This window comes from Parasteatoda tepidariorum, chromosome 6, assembly GCF_982258835.1.
Source record: "Parasteatoda tepidariorum strain Cologne lab strain chromosome 6, Ptep-v5.0, whole genome shotgun sequence".
NCBI classification, from domain to species: Eukaryota; Metazoa; Arthropoda; class Arachnida; order Araneae; family Theridiidae; genus Parasteatoda; species Parasteatoda tepidariorum.
In genome coordinates this window covers 71,887,736-71,901,504 of record NC_141760.1, presented here as the reverse complement: position 1 = coordinate 71,901,504, position 13,769 = coordinate 71,887,736, and the positions used below count along the sequence as shown (strand labels likewise).

The 13,769-nt window shown below is 26.1% G+C and overlaps 1 protein-coding gene across 2 annotated transcripts; it reads left to right on the top strand.

Annotated features, from left to right (window-relative positions):
* The first annotated feature begins 3,178 nt into the window (after window positions 1-3,178).
* Window positions 3,179-13,264, top strand: LOC107447435 (chymotrypsin-C). Of its 2 annotated transcripts, none has more exons than XM_016062355.4 (7): window positions 3,179-3,553; window positions 4,745-4,775; window positions 5,734-5,804; window positions 7,321-7,409; window positions 8,559-8,821; window positions 9,600-9,748; window positions 12,810-13,264. In XM_016062355.4, the coding sequence occupies exons 1-7, from the start codon at window positions 3,485-3,487 to the stop codon at window positions 13,032-13,034; spliced, it is 897 nt and encodes a 298-aa protein (XP_015917841.1). In that variant the 5' UTR covers window positions 3,179-3,484; the 3' UTR covers window positions 13,035-13,264. The 2 variants fall into 2 exon arrangements, with proteins under 2 accessions (XP_015917841.1, XP_015917849.1); XM_016062363.4 differs by lacking the exon at window positions 12,810-13,264 and adding an exon at window positions 11,160-11,529 and having other exon boundaries at window positions 3,266-3,553.
* Window positions 13,265-13,769: the final 505 nt, after the last annotated feature.

Here is a 13,769-nt window from a genome sequence, read left to right as displayed (position 1 = left end):
ATTTCATATTATGAAGCTTTTCACCAATGAAATTTAGGCTTTTGAGTTCCATTACAAGTCTTAAATTTATCAATCTTCATTTAGTATTTTTTTGATCTTGAATGTTTCCTACCTTTCAAAATCCTATTTTGTGTCAAGATTATAGATCTCGTGGCTCTTTAAATCCATTTAATAGTTACATCCCCTTACTTTTATCATCCCCGTTTACTACCTACATGGAACTAAGTTTCAATACCATTCCAATAAATGATTTTATATGTTATAGCAATTATTTTTCTACGCAACAATAACGCTAATATTAACATATTTAACTGATTCTTGCAATGTGTTTGTTTGAAAGATCGAGAACAAAATGTTCACTTCCTCAAATCTAGTAACATTGATAATTCATTCCTTTGAAAAAGGTCTTTGAGATTGTAACATAAAAATTTACAAAGACGTTAATTTTAAAAAGTAACTAAAATTACTAGTATTTATTGGATGAAGTTGTGCAGATAGTGAGTAGCTATCGACAGTGTCAACCTTCATCTATAAAAAGGTACCCCGCCATAGACTCAAGTTAACATGTCTTATATACTAGTGAATTGAAATTGTATTTTTGTAGTGGTAAACACACTGCAAAGTATTACATAAAATGAACATGAGTAAATTTTATACTTTGAAAGACACAAAAAGTAAAAAAAAAAAGTATACTTAGTAAGAAACTAAAACGAGAAACTACCGCACATTAAAAAAACTAGAGAATTTTTGAAATCAAGAAATAAACAATAAATCGTCAACATAAGAAGTGCTGCCGGATAAGTTGAAATAAGGATTCACCCTTGCTTTAAAACTAGGACCGAGTTGATTATTAGAGAGATTTAGCATTTTCACGCATTGCTGCTTGCGTTCGCATACGTTCTCTAGGGGGCCAATATATTTTTCTAGTAGCTGCACTGTGTTGAATTTACGTATGTGATCGTGTAGGAGGCTAAGTGAAAGAGCTAAATCGCTCTAATAGCTGTATTTCTATTTGTTCCTTTGAAATATTTTAAAACGCATTTGCTTCTAAAATTTTGACATTTTGACCTTTCAAACAAAATTTAAAAATGTAAGAAATTGCTTATTTAAGAAGCTATTTTAATAAAAGCACATATCTTAACACGAGAAAAGAACACGAGAAAAATCATTGTAGTATATTCTTAAGAAAATGACATTTTATAAAGGAAAAAACAATTATTTAATTAATTAAGTAAAGATATTTTCAAATTTGAACTAAAAAAATTTATCTTCCAAAAATGTAGAAAATATTTAAAGCACGTAGAAAATACTATTTTCAGATTTAAAGTATAATTTAAAATATTAAAATATAGTGCTCATTTAAAGAGTTCTTAAATGCCGATAGACAAATTAAACACAATCTTTTTTTATTATTGAAAAATCAGGACTATAAAAATTTATTTTTTAAAATAAATTTCATATTATTTAAACTGTATGATTTGCATTCAGTAGTGTTTAAATTTATTTAAAAAAGTCATTTTTTATTTTATACATTCTTAATTTTACATTGCTTTATGCATTTTGCTTACATATATATATATATTTTTTGCTTACTTAAATTTTTTTGTGCTTAAGATTTTCCCTTTTAATAACTTTGTACATATTGAAGTTTAACTCGTTATGAGTTAGCTTTAAATGGATATCCTCATTTCAAATTATGTGAGTCGATATTCATGATATTTCAAAGAACTGAAATGCAAACTTAATATTTTTGAGCAAATTTGTAAACTCATTCTGCAAACTTAATAAAGTTTTTTTAACAAGTTCAATGAAAAAAAAGCTGTAAATTTTCTGTATTTTAATCAGTAAATTTTTATTTTTGCTCTCAGAGAGTAAAAATTGTTTGTTTTCAAGAAACGTTAGTATTACATTTTACAAATAGATGTCATGAAACATATTATAAATATTTTATAGTGTAAAAGCAAGGTTTCTCAAAATTGAGCAAAAATGTTTCAAAAAAGCTCTGTAACAAATATAGACGAATTTGAAGACCCTATGTACTCATGCATTATTGAGGTTAGTGACATGCTGAAAACAGTATTTACCTATTTTTGAGACTACTCTAGTTTAAAACCAAATTGCATAAAATGAGTAAATTATATAATTTTTGAGATTTCGTTTTTTGATTAAAAAATAATTTTGAGCATGACTTTCAAATGGGGATTTCTAATTCGACTATATTTGTTTCGTAGTTATTTTGACACATTTTTGCTCTCTTTTAAGAAAACTTTTTTTATAGTGGCAGTCACACAGTATACAAATTATATTTTAGACAAAAGCAAAAATGCATGGTTTCACTTAAAAAAATACTTTTAAAACTTCTCAAAATTGAAGTTTTCGAATTCTGCAATTAAACTTTTTGTTTTCTGCATTTTAAAAGTTTTTAGAGCTGTAGAACTGTAAAAATCGTTTATAAATATTATGCAAATTTCTCACATATTTTGCAATGCATAAGAAATTACATTGAAAATTTTGTTTAGATCCTCTTATATCTCGATGTAATTTGTCTAAGAGATTATAATAAAATCTTATGGTTTTTGGACTTTTAAAAACTCATGTAAAAGTTATAAATACTTTAAAAAACGTAAATATAGAATTTTTATTAAAATTTTCGACTCACTATAATTTCAGCTTTTCTAAATCTTTTAACTAATAGTAATTCATTTATTTGTAAGTTTATTTTACTTTGTTTTAATGCGGAATGACAAGAATCATACACACAATTACATGTTTTTTTTATATTATAAAAAACTAATTTAGAGAAGGATTACATGATTTTTATTTATAATTTGGAGAGTAACGAAAGATAAAAAGCCTTAAATTATATTTTTTTCAAAAAAAAAAAAAAAAAAAAAAATCTGTAAAATCAGATTGCTCCATATAGTACGTACCCTTCAAGTATAGCTAAACTTAAGTGCAGATAATAAGCAGCGGAGACTAAAAAATAGATAATTTAAATTATTATTTTATTGTTTGTTGTTAAAATAGCAAAAAAAGATATTAAGATACAATATAAAACTAATAATATGAACAATCTTTAAACGAACAGTCTTAATCAAAAAAATTCCAAGGTAAAATGCAATTTAAAACAGCTTAACACAGATTGTTACATCATTTAGAGCAAAAATAATCACCCGTTACCTTTTTTTCCAATTTGGACTCAATGTGTCAAGGAAATATTTAATGTCCGTAGACAAGAGTCTTATCTAAACATTAATTATTCTTATCTTTCTAACGCAGACATTGTTTGGATTCAGCGGTATACAGGCACCCCTATCTGCAAGATTTGCTTTGAAATAACATCTTATTTGATACCTTCGGTGTCATTGACCATCTAATAAGAATAATATATATCCATAATAATATTTTATTGGAAACGGGGTACCCATACAGTATTAGGGTATATATAAGAGTTCTTGAGCAATGGAGAATCACCAATCTCATCATGGCTTTCAGTCTAGTAGTAGCAGCTCTAGCAGCTCTTGTAGTTGTATCCCAATCTAAAAGTATAAATGTGAGTATATCTGTGTTTTGTGGTTCTGAGTTTAGTTTAAATGGATTTAAGTAAAAATCGAAAACTTATAAGTTTGTTTAAAAATGATAAGTAATTCTAAAAAAGAAAAGTAATTCTAAATGCATAAATGTGAGTATCTTTGTAGTTTGTGATTATCAGTTTGGTTTAAATGGATTGAAGTAAAAATGGAAAACTAATAAGTATGTTTCAAAATAATAAGTAATTCAAAAAGTATAAATGTGAGTATTTTTCTAGTTTGTGATTATCAGTTTGATTTAAATGGATTGAAGTAAAAATGGACAACTAATAAGTATGTTTAAAAATGATAAGTAATTCTAAAAGTATAAATGTGGGTATATTTGTGGCTAGCAATTATCAGTTCGTTTTAAATGAATTGAAGTAAAAACAGATAACTGATAAATAATTACAAAAATCATAAGTAATTCTAAAAGCATAAACTGAGTATCTCTGCCGTTTGCGATTATCTGTTTGGTTTAAATGAATTGAAGTAAAAATGGAAAACTAATAAGAATTTAAAAATGTCTATTGTTTAAAGTTTTTATATTAAAAAAGAAATAATTTTTATAAACTTAACTATGCTTTATATGATAATAAAACTAAAAGAAGAACTTTAGATAAATTTAAAGCTGAGATAAATTAGTGAATTTTAGGAGAAGAGTTTAACTGTTACTAATATTTTTCTTGTATTATGTTCTTAATACAATTCTGTTATAAATATATTTTTAATATACTCCATTTAATATATTATAATTATTATATTCTATTTAATATATTCTATTTAATATGTTGTACTAAATGCATTAAATAAATTTTTGTAGAATATATTACTTTTGAATTCTTTCCTGCAAAAAATTTCAAATTAAAAGTAAAAAAAGAAACATTTAGCTATTTAATAATTTTTTCTTTACAGGTTCTATAAAAGAACAAAAGGTGTTACTATTTATATAAAATTTTTATAACAGTAAAACAAATACACATTTTATAAATTCAAATAGAGTTTTAATGTTATGAAATTTCAAAATTTTTTAAATGTCATTGAATTATTGTGGAATGTTTAAATTAGCAATTCTTTCAAATGGTTATTTATAAAAAATAAGAAATTTGATTCTTTTCATGCTACTGTAGTTATAAAGCTTAAAATTAATCTTCAAAAATGTATTTATTTTTTAGGACATTGTGTCATTTGATCGCTTCCTGACAGGTAAGGTTTACTGCATTTTATTTTCTAAAACTTTTTTAATTAATTTAATTATTTTTAAATTTCATTTAATTACCAATTAAAAACAAATATGTTAATATGAAACAGTAAAAATATATTTTAAGATATTTTTAAAATCAAAATTAATTCCAGTTTTATAATCTTTTCTTTTCTTTTTATATAGTTGTTGTGAAAAATCGAATTTTTTGTTACAGAAATTGGATACGATGCAATTTGTATTTTTTTATTTATTCAAAATTTGCACTTTTTAACTCAATTGTTTAAGAACTCAATGTATATTTACCTTCTGAAAGTCCTGTACGTACAAAATAGTATTTTTCTCCCCAAAGAAATAAAATTCATTTATTACAATTAGAGTGGTAAATGATGCATTGAAGTTCTTTTTAATTTGAACTTCCTTCAATTTGCTCATTTGCAATATTAAGAAATTCCCAAATGGGGAGCCGGAGTTGATATGTTACTAACGATCAAAAAATTCCAATTTAAAAGCTCTAGCTACTTCTCCCTATTTATTCTTCAATAGTAATCTCCTTCAATTTCACTATTTTTTTAAGCATTTTTAATTAAAAATATCGCATGAAAATTATTTTTATAATAATAATAAGAAGAATCCTTAAGTTTAAGTTGAAGCATCATTTTATCTTATTTTCACAAAGGTCTTAAGCTTTAACAATCATCTTTGAGATTGCAAGCCTAATAAAAGATGTAGTAGATCATTAAAAAATAAGTTTATATACTTAAACACTTTAAACAGTTACGATATTCAGCATACATTAATATATTTTTTTCACAATGGAAGGTACCATATGCGTTCAGTTAAAATATATATGTTTGATTAGTTTTAAATAAAAAAAAGCTTAACTAACTGAAAAATGTAAATGTTTTACTGCTTGTTCTTAAAGTTAATTTAAGTTGAAACAATTCATTTTTATTTATTTAGATCCTGATGAAGAATTATCTCCTCGAGTTATAGGTGGTAGGGATGCTTTAGAGAAGGAATTTCCATGGATGGTAATGTTTAACACACATTATTTTGACTCAAAATTACTTTATAGTAATATTTTGAATGATGTACATACACACTACCTAGATTTATTTATACACGGAGAAAAAAATTCTGGTAAAATTACCGTACTGTATGGCAATGACAACAACCGATAAAAAAACAATAACAAAATTCAGGTCGATAATACCAAACTATACGACATTTAAATAAGATTTTCCCATTCATATGGTAATGGTTTACCAGAAATTTTGGTTTGCAAAATTATAGTTCCTTATTACCACACGTTTAGTAAAAAATACAAAACTAAAAATTAAATTTAACGAAATAAATGGTTTTAATGCCATGTTCTAAGATGTTTCATGATAAATTGCAAAAATTTACAACATTTATCAAATTTTATCTCATAGTATGAAACCATATTTTATTGTTTATGCAAAAATCATTAAAGCATTTCAGCAAAAATTACCTAGCTTTTTGTACTCCATAGAGCCAGAAACACATTAAAATTTACCATATTCTGGTAGTTATAATGACAATACTTCTTTCTCAGTGTAAGTTTGTCTGAAAAATAAACTTTTTCATTTGCAAATAACATCTTAAATGAAATTTATTCTGAAATCATTTACATGTAGTAATTGATAAAAGTAATAGCAACAGATTAGTACAGGAACTTAACTTGAAGTTTTCCTACTAGCCTACTTAAGTTTTACAAATACTTCTGAAATATTTAAATTTGAATTTCGCAATAAAATTTTTATTGGTATACAACTCTGGAATTATTTTTACAGACTTGCTAACCCCCTTATAGTAAAAAAAATATATAACTCATATTTTTCTTAAAAATATGTATTTAATTTATTCGTCAAAACAAAATGTTTTTCGGAAAGTCTGTAGAACAAGTACAGTGTAAACAGGTTTTATATGCAGTCATTTTAAACAGATGATTACTTCTTCAATTAGTACTAATTACTTTGAAGAAGCGAAAAATATTATAGCAGGCTTAAATTTGGAACTAAATATGTTACATGTCGATAGAGAAGGATAACTATGAATATTTTGATTCAATTAAGACAGAAAAAAACACAAAAAAACCTCTTATTAATTTAATTAAATCACTTAATAAAATAAGTAAGGCTTTTATAATTGTAACTAAAATTCATCAGTTATGTAAACAAAGTGATATAATTAATATCATTAATTTCTTAAATAAACTATTAATTATCGAAAACGCGATTTTGCATAAAAAAATTCTACGTTTTTCTTAAATTTTAAAAATGCTGGAACTTACAATTTTACTATACATTCATATTCATCGCTAAATAGAATATTATAAAATTCAAAACTCATTAAAAATGTTTAATTCATGTAATATTAATGTTGACATAAAAATAAACAAATAATTAATCAGCACGAAATTACATAATATTTTATAAGAAATTAATTTAAAGACCTTTAAAATAATTCAACAATGTAAATAATAAAAGGAACAGAAGTTCTAAAAATGTTTTTATTGATTTTCAGGTAGCACTTCATTATCAGGGTAAATTTGTTTGCAGTTCATTTTTGGTTACTCCAAAAGTAGTGATGACTGCAGCCCATTGTGTCGTTTTGTAAGTATAAAAAATTTAAATAAGTTTTTCTTGAATGGAACTGATATAAAGCACTTTTACGAATGTATCGGTACTTGTAGGGTGTCCTGTAATGTCTGTTCCTAATTGTTTAAGATTTAATAAACCCTTGTCAATGAAGTCAAAAAAATCAAAAATGTGATGAAGTTGAAAGAGAATACACATTATTGAAAAGAATGCAAATTACTATTTAAACATAAAAACAAAATCGCTATAAAAATCTGTCGAGCATCTGTAAGGAAGACGGGATAAAAAAACATTAAAACTAGTTTGATTATTTGTTGTAATTAAGATGGATTTCTAATAATCATCTACTTTGTTTCTTCCGGTTGTATGTAGTTTTAACCAAACCAGCTGTTTCAAATTTGGAAAGAATTCAGCATTTTGCATCTACTATTATTTTTAAAATCAATTTTTAAAATGAATGCAATAAAAATTTTGTTAATATTATTTAAAACATTTAGATGTTAAGACATTGTTATGTATTAAAACATCCGTTTTCCAAAAATTGTGTTATTAAATGCTTTATCTAAACTATTTTTGTAAACGTTTGTGAATGTAGATTCGTATTTAGCTGGTTCAGAAAATTGGTTAAACCATAATATCAATATTTTGAACCTTAATACGACGCAAATTAGCTTCAGCAATAATTGGGTGTTAAATTGAATAATGTCTTCTCTTAAATTGTATCATGTATTCAAATTTAAATAGCATTATAAAAGGGTTCTACTTACACTAAATTTGTACTAATGCAACAAATTTCAATAATATAAGTTACCACGCTCTTAAATTTAACACAGTGCATATTAAGTAAGGATAAATAATGTCAGTAGTAACCATGCCATTTATGATATAAATTATTTATGATATTAATATTTTTAATGATATAAATTGCTGGAAACAGTCTGTTTTTTATTGAAATGTTATTAACAAATTCGAATTGAGATGTTTAAAACATTACAGAAACATTTACTGAATAATTTAGGGATTTTGCCTTGAGGAATTAAAAACATTTTGGTAATTTCCTAATAAAATAAATTTAAATACACCAGGTTCAATTTAATTGCTTAAAATGGAGTAAGTGATAGATGATTTATTCTTTGAAAGCTTATTACCTTTTTTCATTATTAGTGGTCGAGATGTTGAAGATCCTAAAAAATACAATGGATACATTGGAACAATTAATCGAGACGGACCCGATTCAGAGCTTTTATTCGACGAAATTATCGCTCATAAGGAATATGGATCAGGCACTGAATATGACATTGCTTTGATGAAGGTGAGAACTCCAGCTACTCTTTCCGATAACATCCAGACTGTCTGCTTACCCACCAAAGATGCTTTATTTGAAGACATGACAGCCCAGGTTATCGGATGGGGAGTCTCTGAAAAGGGTAGGTTACGTATAGAAGTGTAAAAATATTGTAGAATAATATAAATCGTATAGAAGTGTAAAAATATTGTAGAATAATATAAATCGTATAGAAGTGTAAAAATATTGTAAAATAATATAAATCGTACAGAAGAGTAAAAAAATGACGTAAATGACGTAATTGTACAAAAAAAGGATAAAATAATAAAAAGTAAAGTGAGTTTTAAAAATGGTACACCGAGAAAAAAAACAAGAGCAAAACTAATAGAATATACTGAAATTTATTGTGCTTCCGGCTCTATCGGAAAACCAAAAAGCTCAGTAATTTTTACAGAAGCACTTTCATAAGGATTCTGGTAAAATTAACAATAAAATATGGTTTTATAATAAGTGATAAAATTAGGTAAATTGCGGTAAAATTCAGTAATTTTGTCATAATACCTTAGAGCATGGCATAAAAACCTTAAATTTACTTTTCAGTTTTGTATTTTTTACTAGATATGAGGATTTTCAACTTATTATATTAGTATGGCAAAATGATAGAAAGTGTTTAGAAGTTTAGAAATTAAGTGATATGAAATTGTAACTATAACGAAATTGTTATATACATGCAAAAATGATATAATATATACTGTAAAGAAGTGTTAGTCAACTATTTAAACTGATTTAAAATACAAAAAAATATGTAGAACTGTTTTAAAATGTAAAAAATTTTAGAAAATTAAACAAAATAAATAAAAAACTATTTATGGTATATATGGAGCTAATATTTCACCTTATTAATGTATTTATTATTTCAGGAGGACGAGAATCAGCCAAGACTTTGCAAACTGCTACTGAAAACATCCCAACTAATTCCTTGTGCTCTTTTACTTATGCTATTTTGGGTATTCCTGTTACCAGAAGACATGTCTGTGCTGGCGGAGAACGAGACAAGGGCATTTGCTTCGTAAGTTAAACTTATTATTTGCTTTAATAATAGTTTTTAAATTATTTGTCCCGTTACTAATTTACAGATTTCTAAAGAAAAAATCTGATCTTCAATTATTTATCAAGCTAAATCACTAAAAGTTTGATGCTGAAAAAATTGGTTTCCATTAAAGCAGGTTTATTTAAGTTATAAATGTTTCAATATTTAATTTAATGGTACACCTTGCCTTTTCTCAGCATTTTCTAAAGCTAACTAATGGGATTAAATATGCATATAATGAGGAAAAAATTTAGATTTAGTTAAAATATAGATTTGAAAATTTTGATTTAGTTAAAATAGAATTAATATAAAGATTTTTTCCATTGTGATTAGAATTATACATTCTTTGTAAATGGTAAATAAAAATGAAAAAACTTATATAATTAATTTATATTAAATTTTTCAGGGGAATAAAAACATCTCATCACGGACTCATAACATTTATATTATGGGAAATGAAAATTTAAAATCGATAATTGCCCAAATTTTGTTTAGTTATTATTATTTGGTGTGTGTTATTTTTTACAAACACATTACGAGAAACTAATTGTTTAAAATAATAATAGTAAAGATGACAGAAAAATATATTAAAATTGGTTGAAATTTGAGCAAAATGCGAAAATATATACCAGATGAAAATGAAAAAAGTACATTGAGTACAGAGAGTTGAGTACAAAATCAATGGTTAAAAATCTCCATAATGATTTCTGAAAATTGCAGTTTGAAGAAGTTTGAGTCAAAAAGTAGTCAAATAGTTTGCGTGTTGGGCACGGAGCCATTTTGCAACATCAATAATTTTTAAAATTTTTTCATTTTAAGCTTTGTATGGAGAAGTTCATAAACAGCAGTTTTGCTGTGAAGCGAATTTAATAAGTTTAAAATAATCCAATCGAATCTAAAAAAGCAACTAACACAGAAAGCTGTACTGCATTATTTCGGACAATCATTCTGTCATGAAATCACGTGGTTTTTGATGAAACGTAAACTCTCAACCGAGAGTCAAAACTGTTTCTTTACTCGTGTGTTCGATCAGGGTATTCTAAGAGTTCTCTAAAAGCTTTTGTTTTATCTGATTTTAAATTTCTTTGCAAAATAAGACAGGACGGTACAGGGTTTGGTGTACTTGAAAGCCCGGATCCTAATTCTAATGATAACTGTGAATTGATTTTCCTTTCTTTTTCAAATTTCCTAATCCATTGTGTTAATTAATACGTAGCACTGAGCCTAATGCTTTTCACAAAATTTGTACCCTCAAACTAGTGACGATGGTAATTCTTTCTACGAAATGTTCTCCGGGAGCATTTCCCAAGAAACGGTTTCGTCAAAAACGAAGATCATTTCCTGAATTTTGATCATTCAGTTTTTAAAAGTGCATCTGTATGTCTTTTAGGGTGATTCTGGAGGCCCCCTTGTTGCTCTGAATGAGACTAAACCCGTTGCAATTGGTGTAGCATCTTTTGTATCTAGAAGGGGTTGTGCTCAACCATTCATTCCTGCAGTATATACTCGTGTTGCTTCTTATATGGATTGGATCACAGAGAAAATGGGAGAGGATGCTAAGGATCTTTGCATCATCCCCAAAACATCTCAATCAAGAAGACGAGGATGAAACTTGATGAAGATGATATTTCTCATCAGTTTCTTGCTCAAGGAATTCCTCCTATCGCTATTCCGCTTTCCTTTTTTGTATGATTTTGCAATTATTTTGTAAAGGATTTTTTTAAGTTGCTTTTTAATAAATATTTTGCTACTTTACGAAATATTTGGCTGATTATTTGGTTATTTTTCCAATTTATTTTAGTCTCCAAACTTGTGAGATGCTGTGAAAAGTTTTAGTATGCGAATAATTGATAATTCAAGCGAGGTGTCACAGAGTTTCATGAGATACAAAGTGTTTTGGGCGCATTTTTGCCTTTTATCTGTAGAAAAGAATATATTTGTTTTAAAAAAGCAAGAAGGGCGATATTTTCTACAAATAACCCCAGATTAAAATCATCAGCTTTTAAATTTTATTTAAATAAAGAACTTGCCTATTTAGCTAAAGATAGAGAACTGTGCTTTAAAAGTGCTTCATAGAAAGGTAGGTATATTTAATATGTTTGTTCTAATTATTTGATTAAGTCTTATTTGTATTTATATTTATTTTGAAAAAGTGAAAGCTAATTTTTTTTCTCTTGAGTAGCAGTATGACATGATTTAGATTATGTCATTGCGTTTTTTATGATTTTATTAGAATCCTATTTTCTGAATTATATGGTAATTTTTATTGATTTGTTTATTGAATTTTAGATTTTTTCCTATAAATATTTTATTAAGCTAGTTTGTAAATTAGTAAAAAGTAAGAAAATATAAAGACTTATTAAATTTACTATTTGTTATTACTCAAAATGCTTCAATAACAGTGTTCAAAAAATAATAATTAATAATTGTTTTGACTTAAAAGAATATTTATAATATTTTTAATGAAGAAAAACCACGATATAAAGTGGCAGTTTTTAAAGTTTAAAAGACAAATTAAATTACTAGAATAACTTTCAGTTTGAAGCAGCGCAAAGTTTACAAGCATTATAAATAAAATTTTTTAAAAAAAAAATTGACCTAAGAATTCATGTATTATTAAAAATAGGATATAAATAAATAAAGAAATAAATGAACTGTTATATCATACATTAGATAAATTGTGAGTTAAATTTATTATTTTAATAAAATTTTGTTCAAACTTAATAACCGATAAGTATTTTAAAATATCAATTAATTTATCCTTTTTTTCAAATTTTCGAACAGTGTTAAGCATTTAATCTTTTTAACTTTGTATTGAGGGTAAATATATCTCAAATTAATGCTCATTATATTGAAAAATTAATGCGAATTAGATTATATTAAGAGCTCTTTTTTATGCATAACCTGTTTTTGCTACATTGCCAGTAAAGTGGTTTAAAAAACATTTTTATCTCATATTTTTTAGTCAAATATTTATCGTTCTATTTATTCTGCCGAATAAGTTTTACCCTTTTTTCTTTAACAAGTGTTGCTTTTTCAGGGTGACTCTGGTGGCCCTCTCGTGGCATTGAATGAAACCAAACCAGTGGCTATTGGAGTTGCATCTTTTGGTTCCTTTTTGGGTTGTGCAGCACCTCGAGTACCTGCTGTGTATACTTCAACTGCATCATACACCGACTGGATTATGGAAAATATGGGATCTGATGCAGACGACCTCTGCTTTGTGAACAGAACTTCCGGAAGCACAAGACGATGGTGGGGCTAGAATACGAACGGGAAACAAATTAAACTAGGAATTTTGAATTGAATATGGACTGAATTAACTGTTGTAGTAGAACTGTTGTAGTATACGTATTTTTTTGTAGTAGAAAAGCAATTTATTTATTTTGTTTGAAATTTTGGTGAATGATTTCGACTTTGTTTTGTACAGTATTTATTGTGTTGCTTTTATATGGGATGCTTGTTTGGTAAATTAATAAATCTGCCTTGATCGTATCTGTACTTGTCTTATTTTTGTTCAGTGTAAATGAAATTTACGTAAATCGATTGTTGTTAGAAATACAAAGCGACTAGAACATGAAAATTGTTATGATCATGGGTGTTTTAGAATATTTCATAATTATCATTTTATCTTTACGCCATTTAAGCAATATTCACAATACACATTAACCACGCTGCAATTTTTCGTATTTTTATAACACTTTGTTATTATGATTCTTATGTTCGACAATGACTACTTATGCATCTTTATCTACTGAATGATTTAACTATTTAAATTAATGTTTTTTTCAGATAAACAAAAATCACGGAAAATAATTTTTTTGGGGAAAACTTGCGATATATAAAAAATATTACATGTGAGATCCTTCTCATTTAAAGAAAAATTAGAAATCAATACCAGATCTTAAAATTTAAATTGGTATAAGTACCTTGCATTTATTTTAATAGAAGACCTTGGGAATACTTAGAGCTCTTGTTATCAAGAGGACTTTATCGAAAA

Bases quoted from the DNA above. Each gene is read 5' to 3' on its own strand.
- LOC107447435 (XM_016062355.4), top strand. From the start codon at position 3,485: ATGGCTTTCAGTCTAGTAGTAGCAGCTCTAGCAGCTCTTGTAGTTGTA. The intron at 3,554-4,744 runs GTGAGTATATCT...TTTATTTTTTAG, and splicing joins CCCAATCTAAAAGTATAAAT to GACATTGTGTCATTTGATCG. The intron at 8,822-9,599 runs GTAGGTTACGTA...TTATTATTTCAG, and splicing joins ATGGGGAGTCTCTGAAAAGG to GAGGACGAGAATCAGCCAAG.